At 53.3% G+C, this 23,047-nt stretch overlaps 2 protein-coding genes across 3 annotated transcripts; both read left to right on the top strand.

Annotated features, from left to right (window-relative positions):
* Nucleotides 1-8,077: 8,077 nt before the first annotated feature.
* CD164L2 (CD164 molecule like 2) lies at nt 8,078-12,194 on the top strand. Its single transcript, XM_010380380.2, has 5 exons — nt 8,078-8,244; nt 8,727-8,894; nt 8,995-9,066; nt 9,572-9,616; nt 11,190-12,194. Exons 1-5 carry the CDS (start codon nt 8,157-8,159, stop codon nt 11,336-11,338), a joined length of 522 nt encoding a protein of 173 aa, XP_010378682.1. The 5' UTR covers nt 8,078-8,156; the 3' UTR covers nt 11,339-12,194.
* On the top strand, nt 11,221-22,604 carry FCN3 (ficolin 3). Of its 2 annotated transcripts, XM_010380381.2 has the most exons (9): nt 11,221-11,334; nt 16,609-16,747; nt 17,024-17,119; nt 17,466-17,510; nt 17,809-17,841; nt 18,069-18,196; nt 20,714-20,843; nt 20,956-21,090; nt 22,238-22,604. In XM_010380381.2, the coding sequence occupies exons 2-9, from the start codon at nt 16,657-16,659 to the stop codon at nt 22,477-22,479; spliced, it is 900 nt and encodes a 299-aa protein (XP_010378683.2). In that variant the 5' UTR covers nt 11,221-11,334; nt 16,609-16,656; the 3' UTR covers nt 22,480-22,604. The 2 variants fall into 2 exon arrangements, with proteins under 2 accessions (XP_010378683.2, XP_030769693.1); XM_030913833.1 differs by lacking the exons at nt 11,221-11,334; nt 17,024-17,119 and having other exon boundaries at nt 16,639-16,747.
* The last annotated feature ends 443 nt before the right edge of the window (nt 22,605-23,047 follow it).

Below are 23,047 nucleotides of genomic sequence, written 5' to 3'. Positions count from 1 at the left end.
CTTTTCAACTGTCAATAGGCACATTTATTGAGCATCTACTATTTCCCAGGCACAGAGGATACAGCAGTGAACAAAAATTCCTGCCATCTCCAGTGAGCTTCAGTTTTATTAATTAATTAATTTAGTTATTTTGAGACGGAGTCTTGCTCTGTTGCCCAGGCTGGAGTTCAGAGGCGTGATCTCAGCTCACTGCAATCTCTGCCTCCAAGGTTCAAGCAATTCTCCTGCCTCAGCCTCTCGAGTAGCTGGGACTACAGGGGCATGCCACCACGCCTGGCTAATTTTTGTTTTTTTTAGTAAAGATAGGGTTTCACCATGTTGGCCAGGCGGGTCTCGAACTCCTGGCCTCAGGTGATCCATTTGCCTCCCAAAGTGCTGGAATTACAGGCATGAGCCACTGTGCCAGGCCAAGCTTCAGTTTTAATCCAGAGAGATGGACAATCTACAAATAGATCCTTAAAATCTATTCAAGTAGGGAGCTTCTGGGGGCCTCACAGACCAGTGGGACAAACATGTACACAGATGGTCACAACATGGCATAGTAAGGTTACTTAATAAACATCTGGCTGGGCACGGTGGCTCAAGCCCATAATTCCTGCACTTTGGGAGGCCGAGGTGGGTGGATCACCTGAGGTCAGGCTTTCAAGAGCAGCCTGGCCAATGTGATGAAACTCTGTCTACTAAATATGCAAAACATAAGCCGGGCATGGTGGCAGGCACCTGTAATACCAGCTACTTGGGAGGCTGAGGCAGGAGAATTGCTTGTATCTGGAAGGTGGAGGTTGCAGTGAGCCGAGATCACCACTGCACTCCAGTCTGAGCAGCAAGAGCAAAACTCTGTCTCAACAAACAAACAAACAAAAACCCCAACATCTATTCAGCCCTTACTGTGTGCAAGGAGTTCACTGAGGAGGGAAGATCAACGTGGTTCCTACCTTCATGAAGCTTACAGCCTAGGAAACAAATGAGTAATTAATTATACATTAGATACATGCTCTGAAGAAAAGAGCAGCTGTTGGGATGTAGAATCACCAGGTGGCCTCTCTTAGGAAGAGAGGTCATGGAGCAAGTCACTTGAAGAGAGAACAGGAGTCTTAAGGAGAGGACATGACAAGTGTAAAGTCCCCAAGAAGAGAAAGCACTGATGGGTGTGAGGACCACGGAGAGGAGGCTAGTATGTCTGCAGCTAAATCAGCAAAGGGGAGAGGGAGGAGAGGTGAGGTGGGCAGAGGCAAGATCATGTGAGGCAGAAGTGAGTTCTTGGGGGCTCACAGGCCAATGGGACAGACAAACATGTACACAGATGGTCACAACATGGTACAGTAAGGTTACTTAATAAACAACTGGCTGGGCACAGTAGCTCATGCCTGTAATTCGTGCATTTTGGGAGGCCAAGGCAGGTGGATCACCTGAGGTCAGTGTTTGGATGAACAGAGGCAAGATGGCGCACTTCCGTGTTCTTCATTCCCAACTTTTCCCGCGCGCGTGAAAATCCAGCCGGCGACCCAGGAAGGTGCAGACCAACTAGGCATGCGCCAGGTGATGTCAATCTGAAGAGACCAAGATTTACCTGGTCGCACCTGTGGAACGCCCCCTGACACGCCCGTGCCCCGCCTATTGCCCTCCCACTCCTAGAAAAGCCGCTCCAGAGGCACGCCACGCGCGGCCTTCCTCAGTCCTCCACTCCTGTCGGGATGTCAGGACTGTGGGAACTCCGTCCGAGAGCTGTACGGGTGACTCTGGGGGCCCCTTTTGTCGGGGGGGGGGCCAACAGACCTCTCCTTACCCACCTTCTTCCCTTGAAGCTAGGTGACCAAAATAAACTTGCAGTTTTGCTCCTACCCCTTGCCTAGTCGCTGGTTCTTTTGTACCCGCTCTGGTGGTCTTAGAAAAACAAAACAGTTGGTGCCGAAACCCGGGAGGAGACCCCTCCTCAGGCCTCTAAGGGTTGAGGAACCTCCTCCTGCTCCCACGCAGCAGACGGACCAGGACCTGAGACCCGCTTCCCTCACTCTCACAGCCTCTCTGGGGTAAGTGCCCTTGTCTCCTCTTTACCTCCCTCGGCCAGAAATCCTGCGCAGGTCCGGGGTCCATTTGGAGCCACCAAGTGGCTCGGGAGACCCGTTCAGGACGGAGACGTCCGCCTGAAGGTAATCTCCACTTAGGCTTCAAGAGCCTCTCGTCTGTCTCTGCTGGTTCCAAAGGACGCTTTGAAGCCAGGCAGGGATCCATTCCCATGTCCATTGGGTCCATTGTGTAAGTAAAGAGGAAACAAATGGGAAACCCCCAGTCCAAATTTCCAAAGAGCACCCCCTTAGGGTGCCTCCTAGCCAATTTAAAAACCTTACAGCTTGAACAAGACCTTAGGAGGAAGCGGTTAATTTTCCTTTCCACTGTGGCGTGATCGACCTCAGCAATTTCTGCCAGCGGCTAGGCAAGTGGTCTGAAATTAATTACGTACAAGGCTTTTGGGCCTTACGCTCTCGTCCCGACCTGTGTAGCCGATGCTCTTTGGCCCAAGTTATGCTAGCCAGGGACGCCGGCCCACAGGAACCCGAAAAAGAGGAGTCTTCATTCCTTTCTGTTCAGCCGGAGGATCTAGGCTTTCCCCTCACTTCCGCCCTATACTTCTCCTCCCTCCGCTTGGACTCCTCCTTCCTTTTCCTTACCTACTAGTAATCCACTCAGTCCCGTGCTTCCTTCAGGGCCCCCAACTGGCTGTCTTGAGTCTCCTGTCTCTGCACACACCCGCTCTAAGTGCCCTGCTGATGCCTCCACTCCTGCCCCACACCCTCCTACAGTGTTAGCGCCTTTGCGAGAGGTGGCTGGGGCGGAGGGGGTAGTCAGAGTACATGTCCCTTTTTCATTGGCCGATCTTTCCAAAATTGAGAAGCGTTTAGGTGATTTCTCAGCTAATCCCACCATCTACATAAAGGAATTTAGATACCTTTGTCAGGCCTATGACTTAACTTGGCATGACCTCCAGGTTATCCTAACCTCCACCCTAAACCCTGAGGAGCAAGAGCGCATCCTAGCGGCCGCCAGGCAGCACGCCAACCAACTACATTTAACTGACGCCACCATCCCACTAGGGGAGCAAGCAGTCCCCTCGGCAGACCCGGACTGGAACTATCAAGCAAACCAGCCTGGGCGCCGTAGGCGAGACATAATGGTTCAGTGTTTGTTGGCTGGTATGCAAACAGCCTCAAACAAAACTGTAAATTTTAACAAATTAAAAGAAATTATTCAAAATCCAGAAGAAAATCCAGCCGCATTCTTAAATAGGCTGACTGAGGTTCTAACCCAATATACCCGGTTAGATCCGGCCTCCCCCACAGGGGCCACCATTTTGGCGTCTTATTTCATTTCTCAATCAGCTCCTGACATTCGTAAGAAACTTCAGAAGGTAGAGGATGGTCCTCAGGCACCAATACAAGACCTGGTTAAATTAGCCTTTAAGGTCTATAACTCCAGAGAGGAGACGGCTGAGGCAGTGCGACAGGCACGCCTCAAACAGAAGGCCCAGCTCCTAGCAGCGGCTTTACAGCCCAGTTGTAACCCCAGACCAGAGAGCACATACTCCGCAGACTCCAAGGCTACAAAAGGAGCCTGCTATAAGTGCGGCAAGGCGGGACACTATGCCAACAGGTGTCCACAAGGTCCCCGAGCCCCAACGCAGCCTTGCCATAAGTGCAAGGCGTCAGGACATTGGGCCAATGAATGTCCTAAGCCTCGTTCACCAGCAACCCCCTGCCCTGCTTGCCAGCAGGGAGGACACTGGAAGTCTGATTGCCCCACCCTGAGAACAGGTGCTGCGTCTCCACGTGACCCCCTTTCCCAGGATCCTGGGAGCTCCTTCCAGCTCCTACATCTGGACGACAACGACAACTGAAGGTGCCGAGACTCGGGGACCCCCATCACCCTCGCCGAGCCGCGGGTAACTCTCCTGGTAGCGGGTAAGACAATTGATTTTTTAATAGATAGCGAGGCTACCTATTCTGTTTTGCCGTCCTTCTCTGGACCTAGCCTTCCATCCAATATCTCTGTAGTAGGAGTAGATGGAAAGCCATCCACCCCACGAAAAACTCCACTCCTTAATTGCTGCCTGGCCAACAACTACTTTGCGCACTCGTTCCTCATTATACCCTCATGCCCTACCCCCTTACTAGGCCGAGACATCCTGAGCACCTTAAAGGCCTCCATATACATTCCCACCAACTCATCCACTCCCCTTCAACCCCCTCATGACCTGTTGCTCACGCTTTGTGCAAGTGCACAGGCTCCTCCTATGTCGCCCCCACCCCCCATCTTCCCTATTTCTGTACACCCTCAAGTGTGGGACACTTCCACCCCGGTCATAGCTGCTCACCACCCACCAGTTCTCGTCAAGCTCAAAGATCCCACTCGTTTCCCAGACCGCCCCCAATTCTCTCTCTCTCCGACACATCTACAAGGTTTAAAGCCAATTATCACGCGACTACTTAGCCAACATATTCTTGTCCGCACACATTCCCCCTGTAACACTCCAATACTTCCAGTTAAAAAGACAGATGGAACGTATAGGTTAGTACAGGATCTTCGGCTAGTCAATGAAGCCACCCGTCCCACGCACCCTGTAGTTCCCAACCCTTACACCCTTCTGTCCCATATCCCCACCAATTCTACTTATTTTACTGTGCTAGACCTTAAGGATGCTTTCTTTACCATACCCCTACACACAGACTGCCAGTTCCTTTTTGCTTTCACATGGGAGGACCCAGACACATCTCCAGTGGCAAGGGACACTCCGTGACTACACTGAAAATGAAGTCTCATTTTATACTTACATTGCTGTTTCACTCATACACTCAGACCTTTGCTAGTCCGCCTACTGTATGGCAATTTTTTTCTCATCACTGAAACTTGGCCATAAGACAGCCGAACACACTCAGTAGTACATAGTTCTGCCAGTTGTCTTCCTTAAGGCTATTTCTCGTGCTACTGCCCAATCCTTCCTTTCCGTTATTCAACTCCAAATTCATCCTGAGGTAATCATACTCAGGCACCCAATGGAGGCCAAAACGGCCCCCATTGAAGGCCCGATCCTTCCTTTCCGTTATTCAACTCCAAATTCATCCTGAGGTAATCATACTCAGGCACCCAATGGAGGCCAAAACAGCCCCCATTGAAGGCTATTTCTCGTGCAACTGATCTCTCTCTAAAACTCTTAACCATACAGCCACTAACTGATCCCTCTATGTCCCCGTGTCCTTGGTCCCCAGTCTAACTCTATACAGCCAGGCAGAAGTAGCAGAGCTTTTCCAGCAACTTTCCATGCCACTACACCACTCCCGTCAAAACGGGCTGTTTTTCCTCCCTCTAGTTATTGGAATCAGCTGAAAGCCTGGCCTCCCTGCAGCGCCGAACTACCTCAATAGCCTAAGTAGCTGCCCAAAACAGGCAAGCCCTAGGCTTGTTTACAGCTGAAAAAGGAGGCACTTGTCTCTTCCTTAGAGAAGAGTGCTGCTATTATGTTAGCAAGTCAGGCCTAGCAGACACTAACATCCAAACCCTCAAATGCTTCCATACCTCGTTCCTATACTAATACTGTGCTTTATTTTATTCTTCATCCGTACGTCCAAATGCCAACCATGGGCCCCGACCTTAACAGCGCCCCTTAACAGCAGGAAGTAGCCAGACAGACCACGGCGCCCCTTTCACTATTATCAATAAAAGGTTGGACTGTTTGGATGAACAGAGGCAAGATGGCGCACTTCCGGGTTCTTCATTCCCAACTTTTCCCGCGCGCGTGAAAATCCAGCCGGCGACCCGGGAAGGTGCAGACCAACTAGGCATGCGCCAGGTGATGTCAATCTGAAGAGACCAAGATTTACCTGGTCGCACCTGTGGAACGCCCCCTGACACGCCCGTGCCCCGCCTATTGCCCTCCCACTCCTAGAAAAGCCGCTCCAGAGGCACGCCACACGCGGCCTTCCTCAGTCCTCCACTCCTGTCGGGATGTCAGGACTGTGGGAACTCCGTCCGAGAGCTGTACGGGTGACTCTGGGGGCCCCTTTTGTCGGGGGGGGGGGGGGCCAACAGACCTCTCCCTACCCACCTTCTTCCCTTGAAGCTAGGTGACCAAAATAAACTTGCAGTTTTGCTCCTACCCCTTGCCTAGTCGCTGGTTCTTTTGTACCCGCTCTGGTGGTCTTAGAAAAACAAAACAGTCAGGAGTTCGAGACCAGCCTGGCCAATATGATGAAACCCTGTCTCTACTAAAAATACAAAAAATTAGCCAGGTGTGGTGGCGGGTGCCTGTAATCCCAGATCAGTGAGACAGACGTCATTGGTGGGAAGGAAGTGTTATGATCTGACCTGACACGTTTTCAAAGGGTCACTCTGACTGCTGAGTGCAGAACAGACTGGAATGGGGAGCAGGCCTCCACTAGGAGGCCACTGCAGTCATTCAGGCAAGAGATGGGGAGGGCTCTGAAGTGGAAAAGCAGATGGATTTAGATCTCTAGCTAAGTGCTGCAGCAGCTCAGCCTCATTCTGTGGCAGTCACAGAAGGCTTCCTGCAGGAAGTGGTCTTGTAGTAGTGTCTTGAAGAATTAGTTTGCCAGGCAAATGAAGTCCAGGGTTGAGGCAGACCCTCTAAGAGAGAGAACAGCTAGGATAAAGGAAGAGAGATATAGGGGGATGGCACTGTTCTATCTTCTTAGAGGGTAGGAAGGTGATGGGAAGCACCCAGGCCAGGATAGACTTCTAGAGCCAGAAATCAAAGGGTTGTGGAGGTCAAGCCATTGTTGAAAAGTTGTTAAGTGGGGCCAGGGATGGTGGCTCACACCTGTAATCCCAGCACTTTGGGATGCCAAGGACATGAGATGTGGACATGAGATGAAATTGCATGTAAAAGCTCTCAAAATGTACATTCTGCTAGTAAGGGGTCCATAATTGCTAGCTATATATTGTCAGTTACAGGTGTGGCAACTGTGAAGTCAGAACTGGCCTGGAGATGATTAAGAGACCTGTTGGCTTTAAAAAAATTTTTTTTTAATGGGTGCATAGTGAGCGTATATATTTATTGGCATACATGACCTGTTGGCATGCATGCATTCATTCATTCATTCAAGACAGGGTTTTGCTCTGTCGTGCAATGCCATGATCACAGCTCACTACAGCCTCAAATCCCTGGGCTCAAGCGATCCTCCTGCCTCAGGTGTTGGCTTTTAAATGGGGACTGATGGCAGTGGAATGTCCAGGATGACCCCAGGAGAGTGTGGAACAGGGCTTGGGACTAACCTGGGCCACCATCGATTAAGAGATGGTTAGGAGAAGCAGATGGGGGAAGGAGGGGAGAGGAGGGGAGGAGGAAGAGGAAGGAGAGGAAGTGCCCCCTAAGGAGCCTGAGGAGAACCAAAAGAGGCTGGTGCCAGGGTAGGAGTGGTAGCCGTGGGGAAGGCTGCGGAGAGGCCCAGTTGGCCTAGTAATGGCATCACCCCTGACCTGGCCAGAGGATGTGGTAGGCCGGAGGCAGACACAGCGGATGAGGGGCAGAAGGGAGGCGGGTGGAGGGGTGCAGTGAACAGAGAGGGAGCAACGGAGGTGAGCTTGGGCAACCAGAGGGCATGGGCCAGCTGGGGCCTGGCCCAGCGGTCATGGGGCCTGGGTGGAGGGTGTACCCGACAAAGCGGGGCCTGCACCCAGCCCTAAAGACAGGAAGTGACCTTGTTTCGAATCCAGATTTTTGCCACTGCCTCTCTCTGTGACCTCGAACGAGTCACTCATCTTGTTTGAGCTTCAGTTTCCTCACCTGTGAAGCAGGGATCAAAGCAGTCTCTACTTACTAGAATTTTCAAGAAGTTGCCCTTGGAGGCACACAGTAACCATGCCAGCCACCGGTCCCGGACCCCGCCTGCTTTAGTCCAAGCCCCGCCCCAGACCCCCGAACTCACCTGGCCGCGAGCACTAGCCACGTCCCCAATTGGCCCCGCCTTCACCTGGCTCCGCCCCGACCGACGAGCCCTGCCCCACTTGCCGCTCCCACTGGCCTCGCCCCCACCTGGCCACGCCCCGGTTGCCCAGGTCTCGCTCCGCACACGCTCAGCGGAGCCCAGTCTCAGAGGGACGCGCACTGCCGCTGTCCGCCGCCTACGGCCCCCGCCCCGGAGCCCATGGAGGCGCCGGGACCCCGCGCCTTGCGGACTGCGCTCTGTGGCGGCTGTTGCTGCCTCCTACTGTGTGCCCAGCTGGCTGTGGCTGGTAACTCGCGGCAGGGTCTGGTTAGGAGCCTGACGGGGGCGGGTGGAGCTTGCACCTCAGCCAGCCGCCTCCCCAAGAGCAGCCTGGGCTTGAGAGGAGGGGGCTTTCTGGACGAGTGCAGGCCTCCAGGGGTGGAAGGGGGGCTCCAGCTCTGTGTGGAGCCCTGTGTGTAAATATAGGCCCCAAGTGTAGGGGCCTAGGGAGCTTCAGGTGGGGGAGGTGGCTCCAACTGAATCTGGGAACCCCAGGTGTATGCAAAGGGAGGGGCTCTGGGTGAATGTGGCGAGGCTCTAGGTGTGTGTAGACCTGTTCTGTGGAAGCTACAGGTGTGCGCTGGGGCTTGGGGATCCAGGGGCGAGGGTATGTGAGAGCCCAGATGTGTGCAGAGGGGCGAGGGCCGCCGGAGTGTTGGGTGGGAGGGTGGGCGGGTGCCACAGCTTGGCTTCGAGGAGTTCTCCCTTCCCACTCCACCGCACTACCAGGTAAAGGAGCTCGAGGCTTTGGGCGCGGAGCCCTGATCCGCCTGAACATCTGGCCGGCGGTCCAAGGGGCCTGCAAACAGCTGGAGGTCTGTGAGCACTGCCTGGAGGGAGACAGAGCGCGCAATCTCTCCGGCTGCGTGTGGGAGCAGTGCTGGCCAGAGGAGCCAGGTAGGGAGCTGAGCCCTCCCCAGGTTGAGTACCCCCAGCTCTGAACCCCAAGGACTTGGCCCCTCTCCCCAAATCTCCCCCCTGCACCTTCTCCCTCCAGGACACTGTGTGGCTCAAGCTGAGGTGGTCAAGGAAGGTTGTTCCATCTACAACCGCTCAGAGGCATGTCCAGGTAAGGGGATTCTTGCGCCTAAGCCAAGTTGCATGGGTCTCCCCAGCCATAGCCTGCCCCCCAGGAGGAAACAGCCTCTCTCAGGGGTGGACTGTGCTCATCAATACCTGGGCCCGGTATCAGTTCTGCCTTTAGCTCACTGAGAAGTCCCCTCCTCTCTCTGCCTGTTTCCTCATCTGAAAATTAGTACAGGTGTGTGGAGGGGATGGGAGGGTTAGCTCTTCTTTTAGTTTAAGGCATAGCAAGGACTTTGGAAGTTCAGAGGGAATGAGAGGGGGTGCTTCCTGGAGGAAGTGGCATCAGTAATGAGCCTGGAAGGTAGAGATGGAGAGAGAGCACATGGTGGTGGAGGGAACTGTGTGACTGGGGCTTGCAAGTATGTTGGATGTCTAGAGCAGGGACAGGGCTGCATCTGAATCGGAAGTTTAGCAGTGAGTGGGGGCTGGGGTCTTGATGGGAGTCGGGGTGGGAAGGCTGCTTTGCTATGGATCCCCTGTCTCCTCAGCTGCTCATCACCACCCCACCTATGAACCGAAGACAGTCACAACAGGTGGGTACTCCCTGGGTACGGGGCAGTGGGAGGAGCATAGGTGCAGGGGAAGACAGCTCTGGGCTCAGGCACTGACATGCTCTGTGACCTCAGCCCTGCACCTTCTCCCTCGGAGCCTGTCTCCGCATCTGTGATGATGCCTTCCTCAAAGAGTTGCTGTGCAGGTTTTATGAGAAGCTGTACGGTGCCCACTTCAGTGTCTGATTCACTGAAGGCAATCAAGAAATGACAGTTCCCATCCCTCCTCCCCATTGCCAGTTCTGGGAACTCAAGGTGACCCCTTGGGACTTGTCCTTGGAGGTGAGGGTGTGCAGCTCGAGTTGCTCAGGAGACATCTTCAGGGGCTGCCTACTACACCCTCCAGGCCCAGAGAGGGTGACAAGGCGGATTCCTGGCAGAGCAGAGGCGAGAACACCACCCCTTGCTTCCCACTCCCTCTCAGGGGCTGTAGGTCACCAGACTTGGCAGGGATGGCTGAAGAGGCCCTTGGTTAATTAAAGCCAGAAACTGATCTCAGAAGCTGAATTATTGATGGCTCAGCTCCCTCAACTGGAGCCCCAGATCGGCCTCATGCAGCTCATTTCTCCCCTCTTCTGCTCCTCATCCCCCAGCTTCCTTCTCTGAGGCTCCCTGAGCGGGAGCTGGGACCATTGTTTGCCCTTCATATTGTCAGACTCCTTCCACCCCTTACACCTTCTGGGAGGTGGACCCAGCTCAGGCTGGGCCCCTTTCCACTGTCCCAGAATGCGCTTCCATCCACCAGCCCTGCCCTGTTCTGGGCACCCAGCCCAGGGCCTGAAATTGAATCCCTGCTGGGAGTGGACAGGTACCGTGTCACAGCTGGGAGCCACCCAGGCATAGCCTGGCAACCATGGCCCTAAGGCTCTACCTTCCAAGGGGCAGAGGAAATGGTCAGGGGACCCTGTGTGAGTCTGGCTGTGTCTTGTGAGGTGACTTTGGCCAAGCCTGTCCCTCAGCCCTGTTCCCCCCAACACACGCTGTCCAGTTCTCGCTTACCCACTTAGCAGGGTGACAGCTGGGGCTTCCACTTCTGCCCCTGCTCCTTCCCTCTCTGAGGGCTCTGACGTTGGGTGACACTGGGGTCTTAGGGCTTAGGAGTCCTAAAAAGGGACTACATCATCTGCATCTTGGCTCTGAACCCTGAGGTCCAAGACTGAAAGGAATTCTGAGCGGGCGGTCTGAGTTCTGGCTCTGTCTTCACCCTATTGGCCTAGTGAGGCCCAGGGAGGGTGGGAGTCCAGTCACTGGTCCAAGACACCTATTGGACCATGTGATCATGAGGCCCAGAGAGAATGTGGGTGGCATAAAAGCCACAGAGCAAGCCAGGAGCAGAGCCAGGGCTGGACAGCACCCCACCCTCCCCTGCCACTGTTCCTCCCACCAGGCGCTCCCCAACTGCCTGCAGGATCTGGACTAAACTTCTGAGCCCAGGGTTCAAGGACCCCATATTGAGGACTGGGGCCTCCAGGTTACTTGTGCCAGTTATGGGGGTGGGACTGGGATCCTGGTTCACAGTGACTGCTATGACACCTGCCCTGCCTCACCCCTGCAGGAAGCCCCCCAGTCCCTGAGGCCCACAGCCCTGGATTTGACGGGGCCAGCTTTCTCGGAGGTGTAGTGCTGGTGTTGAGCCTACAGGCGGTGGCTTTCTTTGTGCTGCGCTTCCTCAAGGCCAAGGACAGCACCTACCAGACGCTGTGAGTACCTGGCCAGCAGTACCTGAGTCCCAGCTCACCTCCTGGTTCCTGTCCCACCGTTCCCCTTCAGTACCCAGGGTGCTGTCTTCTCCATGGGCAAGCCCTCAGGACAGTGACAGCATGCCCCCTGTGAGCCGCACCCCCTTTGTCTCCTCCAGTTGCAGGGCTTTCTTTGTCAGGTGTTGGCTGGAACCAGGACTCAGCCTGGGCCGGTCTAGGAGCCCAGCTGAGCCCTCCCGTGTCTTTTCCCTTCATGCTGCCAGCAGGGAAGAGAACCAGTAGGTGCCAGCCCAGGCAAGCCTGTGGCCTGCGTTTCTGTGGCTGTGGGCAGGAGCTGGGCTGTGTGTCTAGTTAGGTTTTGCTCTGAGGAGAGCTGTGCCTGAGGCCCTCTGTGTGCTGTGTGTGCTGTGGGGCGGGTCGCCGCAGCCTGTGTTAAAGTGTTTGCTCTTCCTCTGCTGCCTCCTCTCGAGGCAGGGGTTCCTTGGCTGGCTGAGGCAGGGTCACCTCCCTGAGTGTCCTCTTTGGCCTCCGCAGAATCTGACCCCCTTGGGCCTGCACTCCATTCTGAGTGGAAAGGAGGATGCAGAGGCTGGCCTCTTGGCCCCCTTGTGGGCAAGTGGGGGGCGGGGATGGGTAAAACTCTGGCCACCAGTTTTTGGCTCCTGTGGGCACCAAGCAGGCTCAGCATCTGATGCCTGACATCTCCTCCTGTCTTGGCCCTGGAACCTGAAGCTGAGAGCATCCCTCAACCGCCTCGTCTCCTCCATCGCCCCTGCTGGGCCCCCCAGCCTGGCACTGTGCCTGCCTCTTTCCACCAACTGGCCTGGGCACTGCCTCCAAATAAAGGAACTCTGCACTGCGCTTCATGTCCTGTGTCTTGGGCTGTGTGTGGATTGGATGGGCTGAGGGTACGGCCATTGTCCTCTTCTTAACGAGAATTCCACCTAGGACTCTCGCTGTTACCTTTTAAAATATTTTCACCTGGCCGGGCACAGTGACTCACGCCTGTAATCCCAGCACTTTGGGAGGCCGAGGCGGGTGAATCACCTGAGGTCAGGAGGTCAAGACCAGCCTGACCAACATGGAGAAACCCCATATCTACTAAAAATACAAAATTAGCCAGGTGTGGTAGTGCACACCTGTAATCCCAGCTACTTAGGAGGCTGAGACAAGAGAATCGCTTGAACCTGGGAGGCGGAGGTTGCGGTGAGCCAAGATTGCACCATTGCACTCCAGTTCGGGCAACAAGAGTGAAAGTCTGTCTCAAAAAAAAAAAAAAAGTTCGTCTTTTTGATGACCTTTTTGACACCTGCTTAACCCCCACCCCCTGCCCCTTTACAGATGAGACTCAGGTAAGTACACATGCTCAAGTCATACAGCTGGACAGGACAGGGCTGGGGTTTCAGTTCAGGCTTTTCTGGGCTGGGCGTCGTAGTTCATGCCTAAAATCCCAGCACTTTGGGAGGCTGAGGCGGGCAGATCGCTTGAGTCCAGGAGACCAGCCTGGGCAACATAGTTGAGACCCCATCAATAAAAAAGAAAAGGAAAATAAAAATAAAGAATAAAATGAATTCAGGCTTTTCTGACCCAGAGTGAGTAGAACAGCATTCCAGAGGCATCTCCAGGCTTGCTCAGCCTCCAAAAATTAGGTCTCTGTCCCAGTGCCAAGGTGGAAAGGGCCCCAGGGACTCCAAGCAGCCATTTCTGGCCTTCCTCTCTCAGGCTCTCCTGGGAAGCCCTGCCTTCTGTCCCCAGACACCGAAGTCTTCCCTGAGGGTAACACCTCCATAGATGGGTACTTGTCAGGAGCCAGGCATGTAGCTGCAAATCTTATAACTTTTTATTTTATTTTATTTTATTTTATTTTTTCTTTTATTTCTTTTATTTATTTATTTATTTATTTATTTTATTTTGAGACAGAGCCTCACTGTGTCGCCAGGCTAGAGTGGCAAGATCTTGGCTCACTGAAACCTCCACCTCCCCCTGCCAACCACAGTCCACCTCTTCACCCCTCCCTCGAACCCTCACTTCTGCCAAAGCTCCCAGCCTCTGGAAATCAGCCTCCCCTTTGTGCACTCCCCTCTGGCCTCCTAGAGCCCCTGCTGCTTCCCCTCTATGGGATATGATAACATCCCATCTGCCTTGCCTTCTCTCTTCTCCAGCCTTCTGCATAAGCAGCTCCTCCTGCCTGGGTCACCCTGCCCTTGTTTCTCCCCCAGCACGAGTTTTCTTCTTCACCCTCCTCCTTTATTGGATGCTTTCTTTTTCTTGCAAAAGTAGCAAATGCCTGTGAGGGTTTGAAAAAGAACTATACAGAAGTTTATATGAAGAGTGAGAACTGGGCTGGGTGTGGTGGCTCATGCTTGTAATCATAGCACTTTGGGAGGCCGAGGCAGCAGGATTGCTTGAGCTCAGGAGTTGGAGACTAGCCTGGGCAGCATGGCGAAACCCCATCTCTACTAAAAATACAAAAATTAGCTGGGTGTGGTGGTGCACACCTGTGGTCCCAAGTACTCAGGAAGCTGAGGTGGGAGGATCACTTGGGCCTGAGAGGTCCAGGCTTCAGTGAGCCAAGATCATGCCACTGCACTCCAGCCTGGGTGACAGAGTGAGACCCTATATATATATTAAAAAAAAAAAAAAAAAAAAAAAAAACTGGCCAGGAGGTACAGTGGCTCACACCTGTAATTCCAGCACTTTGGGAGACTGAGGTGGGATGATTGTTCGAAGCCAGGAGTTTGAGACCAGACTGGGCAATATAGTGAGAACCCATCTCTACAAAAAATAAAAATGTAGGCTGTGCGCAGTGGCTCACACCTGTAATCCCAGCACTTTGGGAGGCCAGGGCAGGTGGATCACTTGAGGTCAGGAGTTTGAGACCAGCCAGACCAACATAGTGAAATCCCATCTCTACTAAAAATGCAAAAATTAGCTGGGCATGGTGGCATGCACCTGTAATCCCAGCTGCTTGGGAAACTGAGGCAGGAGAATCGCTTGAATCCAGGAGGTGGAGGTTGCAGTGAGCCGAGATCGAGTCACTGTACTCCAGCCTGGGCAACACAGCAAGACTCTGTCTCAAAATAAATAAATAAAATAAAAATAAAAATTTAGCGCAGTGTGGTGGCTCTGTCTGGAGTCCCAGCTACCTGGGAGAATGAGGTGGGAGGACTGCTTGAGTCCAGGAGGTCGGGGCTGCAGTGAGTTATGATGGCACCACCGCACTCTAGCCTATGTGAGAGAGTGAGAGCCTGTCTCCGAAAAAAAAAAAAAATGAGAACCACCTCTTCCCTGGTCCTACTCTCCAGAAGTAACCACAGTTCACAAGGTCCGTGTCAGAACTTTTTCTGTGAATTTACTATATATATATATATATATACACACACACACACACACACACACACACACACCTCTAGCATTTTAAAAATACAAAGTGGGATAATACAACACTGTGCATACTGTTTTGCGTTTTCCCCCCTCTCATTTTAGATCAGATTCACCCTATGAGTTGTCTGAATGGTCCTATCAGTGAATCCCATGTGAATCCCATCTGTGGCTGGTTGGGTCATTTCCACGTAGACGCTTACAAACAGCACTGTGGTAAACAGGCTTATCTGCAGATCTTGGCACACTCGTGGGACAGTGGGGAAGACAGATTCCTAGAACTGGAATTGCAATCTCAGGGCATCCGTCTTGCTGACACATCCTATCAGGCAAACACAGCCTCCACTTCTCCTGACACCTCTTGCACCTCAGCCCTCCCCACAAGCACCGGGGAGGTACAGAGGAGGCCTTGAGGGAGGGTTTGCTGAATGAGTGAATGAATGAGCCGTTCCTCTCCTCCCTTATCACCTGAGGTCCCTCTCCAGCTCAGGCCTCATCCTTCACATCTGGACCCTGGCTGCTGCGTCATCCCTGGCCTCCTGACCTCCCAGCCTCCAGGCCTTCCTACAAGGGCTTCCTGCTCGGATGGCCTACATTAGCAGCTGTTTCCCAAGCCTCATGGGACTCAAGGTTGAGCATGGAGTCACTTTCTTTTTTTTCTTCTTTTTTGAGATGGAGTTTTTGCTCTTTTGCCCAGGCTGGAGCGCAGTGGTGCAATCTCGGCTCACTGCAACCTCTGCCTTTCGGTTTCAAGTGATTCTCTTGCCTCAGTCTCCCGAGTAGCTGGGATTACAGGTGCATGCCACCAAGCCCGGCTGATTTTTTTTATTTTTAGTAGAGACGGGATTTTACCATGTTAATCAGGCTGGTCTCGAACCCCTGACCTCAGGTGATCTGCCTGCCTTGGACTCCCAAAGTCCTGGGATTATAGGCATGAGCCACCACAGCCAGCCAGAATCACTTTCTTAATGGTGCTTTTCACTGGAGGGGCATGGGGCTTGGGTAAAACTCTGTGGCTCTCAGCATATAAGTGGCCAAGAGAACAGAAGTCATGTCCCATCCCTGGGCCTCAGTTTCTCTTTCCTTATTCATTTAACTATTTTTTATTGAGCACCCATTTTGTACCAGGCCCATAACACAATAATAAGGATTAATAGCAAGTCCATGTAAGGATCGGAGGTGACGTCAGTATGACTCTGGAATGCAGTAGATGCCCAGTAAATGGTAGCAGTTGTCACTATTCATAGCATTGACAAGGATCAGGGAAGGATTCCCAGTGGAGATGGCTGTAGAGCTAGACCTTCATGGACAGATGGGCCTTCATAGGTAGAGATGACTGTGAATGTAGAGGTCTAGAGAGATGGCTGGGGAGCCCTGGAAGCCAGGATCAGAAGTTGGACTCCTTCAGCGTGTGGTGGCTCACGCCTGTAATCCTAGCACTTTGGGAGGCCGAAGTGGGTGGATCACCTAAGGTCAGGAGTTCGAGAACAGCCTGGCGAACATGGTGAAACTCCATCTATGCTAACAAAAAAAAAAAAACAAAACATTACCTGGGCATGGTGATGGGCGCCCATAATCCCAGCTACTCAGGAGGCTGAGGCAGGAGAATCACTTGAACCCAGGAGGCAGAGGTTGCATTGGTTGCAGTGACCTGAGATTACACTGTTGCCCTCCAGCCTGGGTAACAGGAGTGAAACTCCGTCTCAAAAAAAAAAAAAAAAAAAGAAAGAAAGAAAAGATGTTGGACTCCATCCTGGTTGGATAGGGCAGGGATAATGCCCTTTCTCTCTGGGGTTGAGGGAGGAAATACTCCCACCCCCTGCTGGCTCCAGTCTGGGTGGGGTGTCCCTGGGGGACAATGGAAGGAAGTCTTACTGCATGTCCTCCCACCAGCCTGGCCGCCTTATAATCTGGCATCCTTCCCCTGGTGGCCCCAGCAAGATGGGTCTACTGTGGATCCTGCCTTCCCTGTGGCTCCTCCTGCTTGGGGGGCCTGCCTGCCTGAAGACCCAGGAACACCCCAGCTGCCCAGGTAGGCACCTAGGGTGCCCTCCTCACCAACCCACTCCTCATTCCCTCACTGGGTGTCCCTCCACCAAGGCTCATCAACCTCAAGGAGTAGGATGGGAGTTTCATAATCTGGGCTCTGCATGTAAATATATGCAAATGGATGCAAAGCATGTGAAACCTTGCCAGCTCAGGAGACAAGCATCCTGACAGAGGGAATCTGGGAGACAGGAAGAGAACTGAAGAGGGGTCTGGAAGAGACAGTCTACCCTGTGCCCACCCTGCCTGTGTCTCCCTGTAGGACCCAGGGAACTGGAAGCCAGCAAAGTTGTCCTCCTGCCCAGTTGTCCCGGAGCTCCAGGAAGTCCTGGGGAGAAGGGGGCCCCAGGTCCTCAAGGTGAGAGAGGCTGGGGAGTGGGCTGGGATCTTGGGAACAGGGAAGGCAGGAATGCAGCAATTTTTGTCTGTGCTGAGGGGCCATGACAAAGAAGCAAGGAACCTACTCTGTGCCAGCTCCAGGCTGGGCACCTGGCATCCTAAGATCAACTCTGCCAGCTAGGTGGTTTCATCCCCATTCTGCTGAGGAGGAAAGGGAGGTTCAGAGAGGATAAGATATTTGCCCACAATCACAAAGTGAGTGAAGGGTGAAACTGGGATTTGAACCTCTGGCTCCAAGTCTCTTGTTTCTTTTTGGTCCGGCGCATGGGGTGGGACTCAGGGCATCTCTGCCTTTGAGATTTCAGGGCAACCTGGACCACCAGGCAAGATGGGCCCCAAGGGTGAGCCAGGTGAGTAAGTGGGGCTGGAGACCTCCCTGCTTTCTTTGCACCGTCTCTGGACTCTAGGGTGGGATCTCTGCTTGACTGCTACGCCTATGACGGCTCTCTCACGGGGGAATGGATGGCTGGGAGGAGTGGGAAGGATTAGGAGAGGGCCCGGGTACCCTCTGATGGCCCTCCTACAGGGTACGGAAGGCTGGGAGGAGTGGGAAGGATTTGGAAAAGAGCCTGGGTACCAGCTCTGCTGGTGGCTCAGCGCTGGAGTGCTGAGACATCAGAGCCAACACTCATCCTTCCTCTGGGGCAGGAGATCCAGCAAACCTGCTTCGGTGCCAGAAAGGTGAGGCAGCCCTTGCAGGAGGTGGGAACTTGGGATCACATGGTGTTGGGTGTTGGCAGACCCCCAAGTGTGGCCAAGCCCCTCCCCACAGCCTCCTTAGAACCCCTCTTCAGAGACCTGAAGGAGCCAAGAGGATCCCTGGGGCCCCATACTTGTTCCAGTGCCTGGGGGTGGGGGTCAGGGAATAACCTGGGCACCACCCCCCGAGTCCATCTTCCCTTTCCCAGGCCCCAGAAACTGCCGGGAGCTGTTGAGCCATGGCGCCACCTTAAGCGGCTGGTACCATCTGTGCCTACCTGAGGGCAGGGCCCTCCCAGTCTTTTGTGACATGGACACGGAGGAGGGTGGCTGGCTGGTGAGTGTCTGAGAAATGGGCTAACAGGCCAGGCCCAGTGGTCACTTCTCCTCCTTGGCCCCTAGGGGAGCCAGAGCCCACCATAGCAAGGCATTTCCTAGAGGAATTCACTGACAAATGTTTAGTGAACCCCCAATGGGACCTGAAGAAGGATGAGGGCTTTACAGAGGAGGTGCCATTTGAAAGGACCTTGAGTCGGGTGCAGTAGCAGGTGCCTGTAACCCCAGCAACTCAGGAGGCTGAGGCAGGAGAATCGCTTGAACCCAGGAGGCAGAGGTTACAGTGAGCCAGTGAGCCAAGATTTTGCCATTGCACTCCAGCCTGGGCAACAAGAGTGAAACTCTGTCTCAAAAACAAACAAACAAACAAAAAAGGGTGTGGAGGGGCATTCCAGCTACAAGTAAAGATAAACTCAGGGAGGCAGCAGAGTACAAGAAGGTTTGCAGGGAATGCGTGAGTGAGCTGAGAGCAGGCGTGGGTGTCGGCTAAAGTCTGCTGGCACTGAAGGAGCGTGGATTGAGGACCTCTGTAAGGGCCAGTTCATGGAAGGCACTAAATGATCAACTTAAGTGCGCAGGGCGCCCAGGCACAGTGGCTGGCTGGATGCGGTGGCTCACACCTGTAATCCCAGCACCCTGGGAGGCAGAGGTGGGCGGATCACCTGAGGTCAAGAGTTCGAGATCAGCCTGGCCAACATGGTGAAACCCCATCTTTACTAAAAATATAAAAATTAGCCGGGCGTGGTGGTGGGCACCTGTAATTCCAGTTATTCAGGAGGCTGAGGTGGGAGAACTGCTTGAACCCAGGAGCTGGTGGTTGCAGTGAGCCAACATTGAGTCACTGCACTCCAGCCTGGGCAATGGAGTGAGACTCTGTCTTTAAAAAAAAAAAAAAAAAAAAAAAAGGCCGGGCGCGGTGGCTCAAGCCTGTAATCCCAGCACTTTGGGAGGCCGAGATGGGTGGATCACGAGGTCAGGAGATCGAGACCATCCTGGCTAACACGGTGAAACCCCATCTCTACTAAAAAAATACAAAAAAAAAAATAAACAAAAAACAAAAAAACTAGCCGGGCGAGGTGGCAGGCACCTGTAGTCCCAGCTACTGAGGCAGGAGAATGGCGTAAACCCGGGAGGTGGAGCTTGCAGTGAGCTGAGATCCAGCCACTGTACTCCAGCCTGGGCGGCAGAGCGAGACTCCGTCTCAAAAAAAAAAAAAAAAAAAGAAGAAGAAGAAGAAGTGTGCAGGGCAATGGGTAGCCCCAAGAGAGTTTAAGCAGGGGAGGGGCCAAGTAGAACTTCTGTTTTAAAAAGATGATTTGGGCTACACTGTGAAAGATGCACTGCATTGGGGGACCAGTGAAGGCAGGGACGTGGTTTAGGAAGACAGCAGGGAGCCAGGCAGTAAAGACAGTGGAGCAGGCCTGACGCAGTGGCTCACGCCTGTAATCCCAGCACTTTGGGAGGCTGAGGTGGGCGAATTGCCTGAGCTCAGGAGTTCAAGACCAGCCTGGGCAACATGGTGAAACCCCGTCTCTACTAAAAATACAAAAAATTAGCTGGGCATGGTGGCAGGTGCCTGTAATCCCAGCTATGCAGGAAGCTAAGGCAGGAGAATTGCTTGAACCAGGGAGACGGAGGTTGCAGTGAGCCGAGATCATGCCACTGCACTCCAGCCTGGTGACAGAGCGAGACTCTAGCCCAAAAAAAATAAATAAATAAGACAGTGGAGCAATGGCAATAGAGGTACTTAGGTTGAAAACTCTACAGGGCCTGGGGCCTGCTTGTCTTGGAGGGGGAGGTGGAAGACATCAGGGTAAGGCCAGGGGTCCAACTTGGGCTGTGGGGGTGGCCTCTCTAATTTAAATATCTTGGTTCTTTTTTTTTTTTTTCGAGACGGAGTCTTGCTCTGCCACGCAGGCTGGAGTGCAGTGGTGTGATCTCTGCTCACTGCAACCTCCACCTCCCAGGTTCAAGCAGTTCTCCTGCCTTAGCCTCCCAAGTAGCTGGGATTACAGGCACATGCCACCACACCCAGCTAATTGTTTTTGTATTTTTAATAGAGATGGGATTTCACCATGTTGGCCAGGCTGATTTCAAACTCCTGACCTCAAGTCATCTGCCCGCCTGGGCCTCCCAAAGTGCTGGGATTACAGGTATGAGCCATCGCGCCTGGCCAAATATATTGGTTCTTATAGTAAATGAAATTGGGTTATTTTGACTGACTCCCAGCAGCGCTGGCCATCTCCTGAGGGTGGCGACAGTGTTTCTGTCAATTCAGTCTTCCCAGGGCTTGCAAGCCTGTGACATGAAGTTGAGTGTCAGTGAAAGCTAATAAGGGAATGTAGAGTTCATAGAAATATTCAAAGCTGACTTGAAGGATCCCCATTTTATCGACAGGCCCCAATCCAAAGAGAGAGGGGTATCCACCCACCCCTCACAGTTCCTGCACCCTCAGCAGCTGGTGCCCAGCCTGGAGTAATAGCTGCTGTACACTCCCCGCCCCCTCCCCGCCGGCTAGGTGTTTCAGAGGCGCCAGCATGGTTCTGTGGATTTCTTCCGCCCTTGGTCCTCCTACAAAGCAGGTTTTGGGAACCAAGAGTCTGAATTCTGGCTGGGAAATGAGAATTTGCACCAGCTTACTCTCCAGGGTGAGTTCCCAGCAGGGATCTGGAGTTTGGGGGTTACCGTCTGCCATCCTGAACCCCTGCCCCACTCCCAAGATCTGAGGGTTCCTCCATCCTTGCCTCCCCTTCCTTCCAGGTACCTGGGAGCTGCGGGTAGAGCTGGAAGACTTTAATGGCAACCGTACTTTTGCCCACTATGCGACCTTCCGCCTCCTCGGTGAGGTAGACCACTACCAGCTGGTGCTGGGCAAGTTCTCAAAGGGCACTGCAGGTGAGTGAGCCTAAGGGCAGCAGAGGAAGGAGGCCAGATCCTTTCCCAGTGCTGCCACTGCCCCCATGAATGAACCAGGGCAATCCTGTCTCCTTTGTGGGCCTTAGTTTCTGCATCTGAGAAATGGCAACCATGAAACAGGATGGTGCAACAGTGAAGAATTTGGGCTCTTGGAGGCAAACAGACCTGAGTTTGAATCCATCTCTGCCACTTAGTACCTATGTGACCTTGGACAAGTCCTACCCCTCCACTGAGCCTCAGTTTCCTCCTCTATAAAATGGGCAGGGAGGCCGGGCACGGTGGCTCATGCCTATAACCCTAGCACTCTGGGAGGCCGAGACGGGCAGATCACGTGAGGTCAGGAGTTCAAACTCAACGTGGCCAATATGGTGAAACCCTGTCTCTACTAAAAATACAAAAAAAAAAAAAAAAAAAAAAAAAAAAAATTAGCCGGGTATGGTAGCAGGTGCTTATAATCCCAGCTACTCAGGAGGCTGAGGCATAAGAATTGCTTAAACCTGGGAGGCGGAGGTTGCAGCGAGCCCAGAGAGTACCACTGCACTCCAGCCTGGGCGACACAGCGAGACTCCATCTCAAAAAAAAAAAAAAAAAGAAGAAGAAGAAAGGGCAGGGAGGCAAGGAGGAGGTTTTGGGTGCCGCCTGAGGCTCTGTTGAATGTTAGCACTCTCTGCTTTGGAAGAGGAACCAGGGAAGTCTTCTTTTAGAGAAACAGTGACTGCTGGGGAGAGATTTAAAAAAGGGAAGTGGTTATGAGGGAGTGCCTCAGGGAACCACCTTTCCTGACCAGGCACTTAAGAGGTTCCTCCCAGCTTTTCCTAGCAGAGTTGCTCAGACTGGATGGGAGCTGAGAGAAGACAAAGGAGCTAGAGGGAGGCTGGGGATTCTGGAGGGGGTGAGACGGGAGGAAAAGCTGGGAGTTTTGGAGCCAGACAGTCCTGAGTTCAAGTCCTGCTGCTGCTTCGACTAGCCAAGTGACCCTGCGCAAACAACCTGGCCCCTCGGTGTTGCTTGTGGGGACTGATACAATTCAACTCGTAGCTGCTTTGAGACTCCCATGGGATTATATCTTCAAAGGTGCCAGGCATGGTGCTGGGCACCAAGGTGCTTTCCATCCCCTCCCTGCCAGGGGATTCCCTGAGCTTCCACAGTGGGAGGCCCTTCACCACCTATGACGCTGACCACGATTCAAGCGGGAGCAACTGTGCTGTGATTGTGCACGGCGCCTGGTGGTATGCATCCTGTTACCGATCAAATCTCAATGGTCACTACGCAATGTCTGAGGCTGCCGCTCACAAATATGGCATTGACTGGGCCTCAGGCCGTGGTGTGGGCCACCCCTACCGCAGGGTTCGGATGATGCTTCGATAGGGCCCTCTGGCAGCCATTGCCCTTATCTCTCCTGTGCAGCTTCCGGATCCTCAGCCACCTTGCCTTTGCCAACCACCTCTGCTTGCCTGTCCACATTTAAAAATAAAATCATTTAGCCCTTTCAAGACTCTTTCAGTTACTGGGAAAAACCCTAGAGGGCAGAGCAGGGACACAAGCAAGGACACAAGCCAGCGGGGAGGGGGCGGGGAGTGTACAGCAGCTATTACTCCAGGCTGGGCACCAGCTGCTGAGGGTGCAGGAACTGTGAGGGGTGGGTGGATACCCCTCTCTCTTTGGATTGGGGCCTGTCGATAAAATGGGGATCCTTCAAGTCAGCTTTGAATATTTCTATGAACTCTACATTCCCTTATTAGCTTTCACTGACACTCAACTTCATGTCACAGGCTTGCAAGCCCTGGGAAGACTGAATTGACAGAAACACTGTCGCCACCCTCAGGAGATGGCCAGCGCTGCTGGGAGTCAGTCAAAATAACCCAATTTCAGCTCCTTTCAGGGAAGAATTTCCTTCCAGTCAGGAAGACGGAAAGGACAGCCTCTAAAGCAGTGA

This window comes from Rhinopithecus roxellana, chromosome 12 (genome assembly GCF_007565055.1).
Source record: "Rhinopithecus roxellana isolate Shanxi Qingling chromosome 12, ASM756505v1, whole genome shotgun sequence".
In the NCBI taxonomy this organism is placed as follows: Eukaryota; Metazoa; Chordata; class Mammalia; order Primates; family Cercopithecidae; genus Rhinopithecus; species Rhinopithecus roxellana.
Note: the sequence above shows the minus strand (reverse complement) of the source record. Positions and strands in the feature narration are given on the sequence as shown.

Bases quoted from the DNA above. Each gene is read 5' to 3' on its own strand.
- CD164L2 (XM_010380380.2), top strand. From the start codon at position 8,157: ATGGAGGCGCCGGGACCCCGCGCCTTGCGGACTGCGCTCTGTGGCGGC. The intron at 8,245-8,726 runs GTAACTCGCGGC...CCGCACTACCAG, and splicing joins TGCCCAGCTGGCTGTGGCTG to GTAAAGGAGCTCGAGGCTTT. The intron at 9,067-9,571 runs GTAAGGGGATTC...CTGTCTCCTCAG, and splicing joins CCGCTCAGAGGCATGTCCAG to CTGCTCATCACCACCCCACC.
- FCN3 (XM_010380381.2), top strand. From the start codon at position 16,657: ATGGGTCTACTGTGGATCCTGCCTTCCCTGTGGCTCCTCCTGCTTGGG. The intron at 18,197-20,713 runs GTGAGTGTCTGA...CCCGCCGGCTAG, and splicing joins CGGAGGAGGGTGGCTGGCTG to GTGTTTCAGAGGCGCCAGCA. The intron at 20,844-20,955 runs GTGAGTTCCCAG...CCTTCCTTCCAG, and splicing joins GCACCAGCTTACTCTCCAGG to GTACCTGGGAGCTGCGGGTA.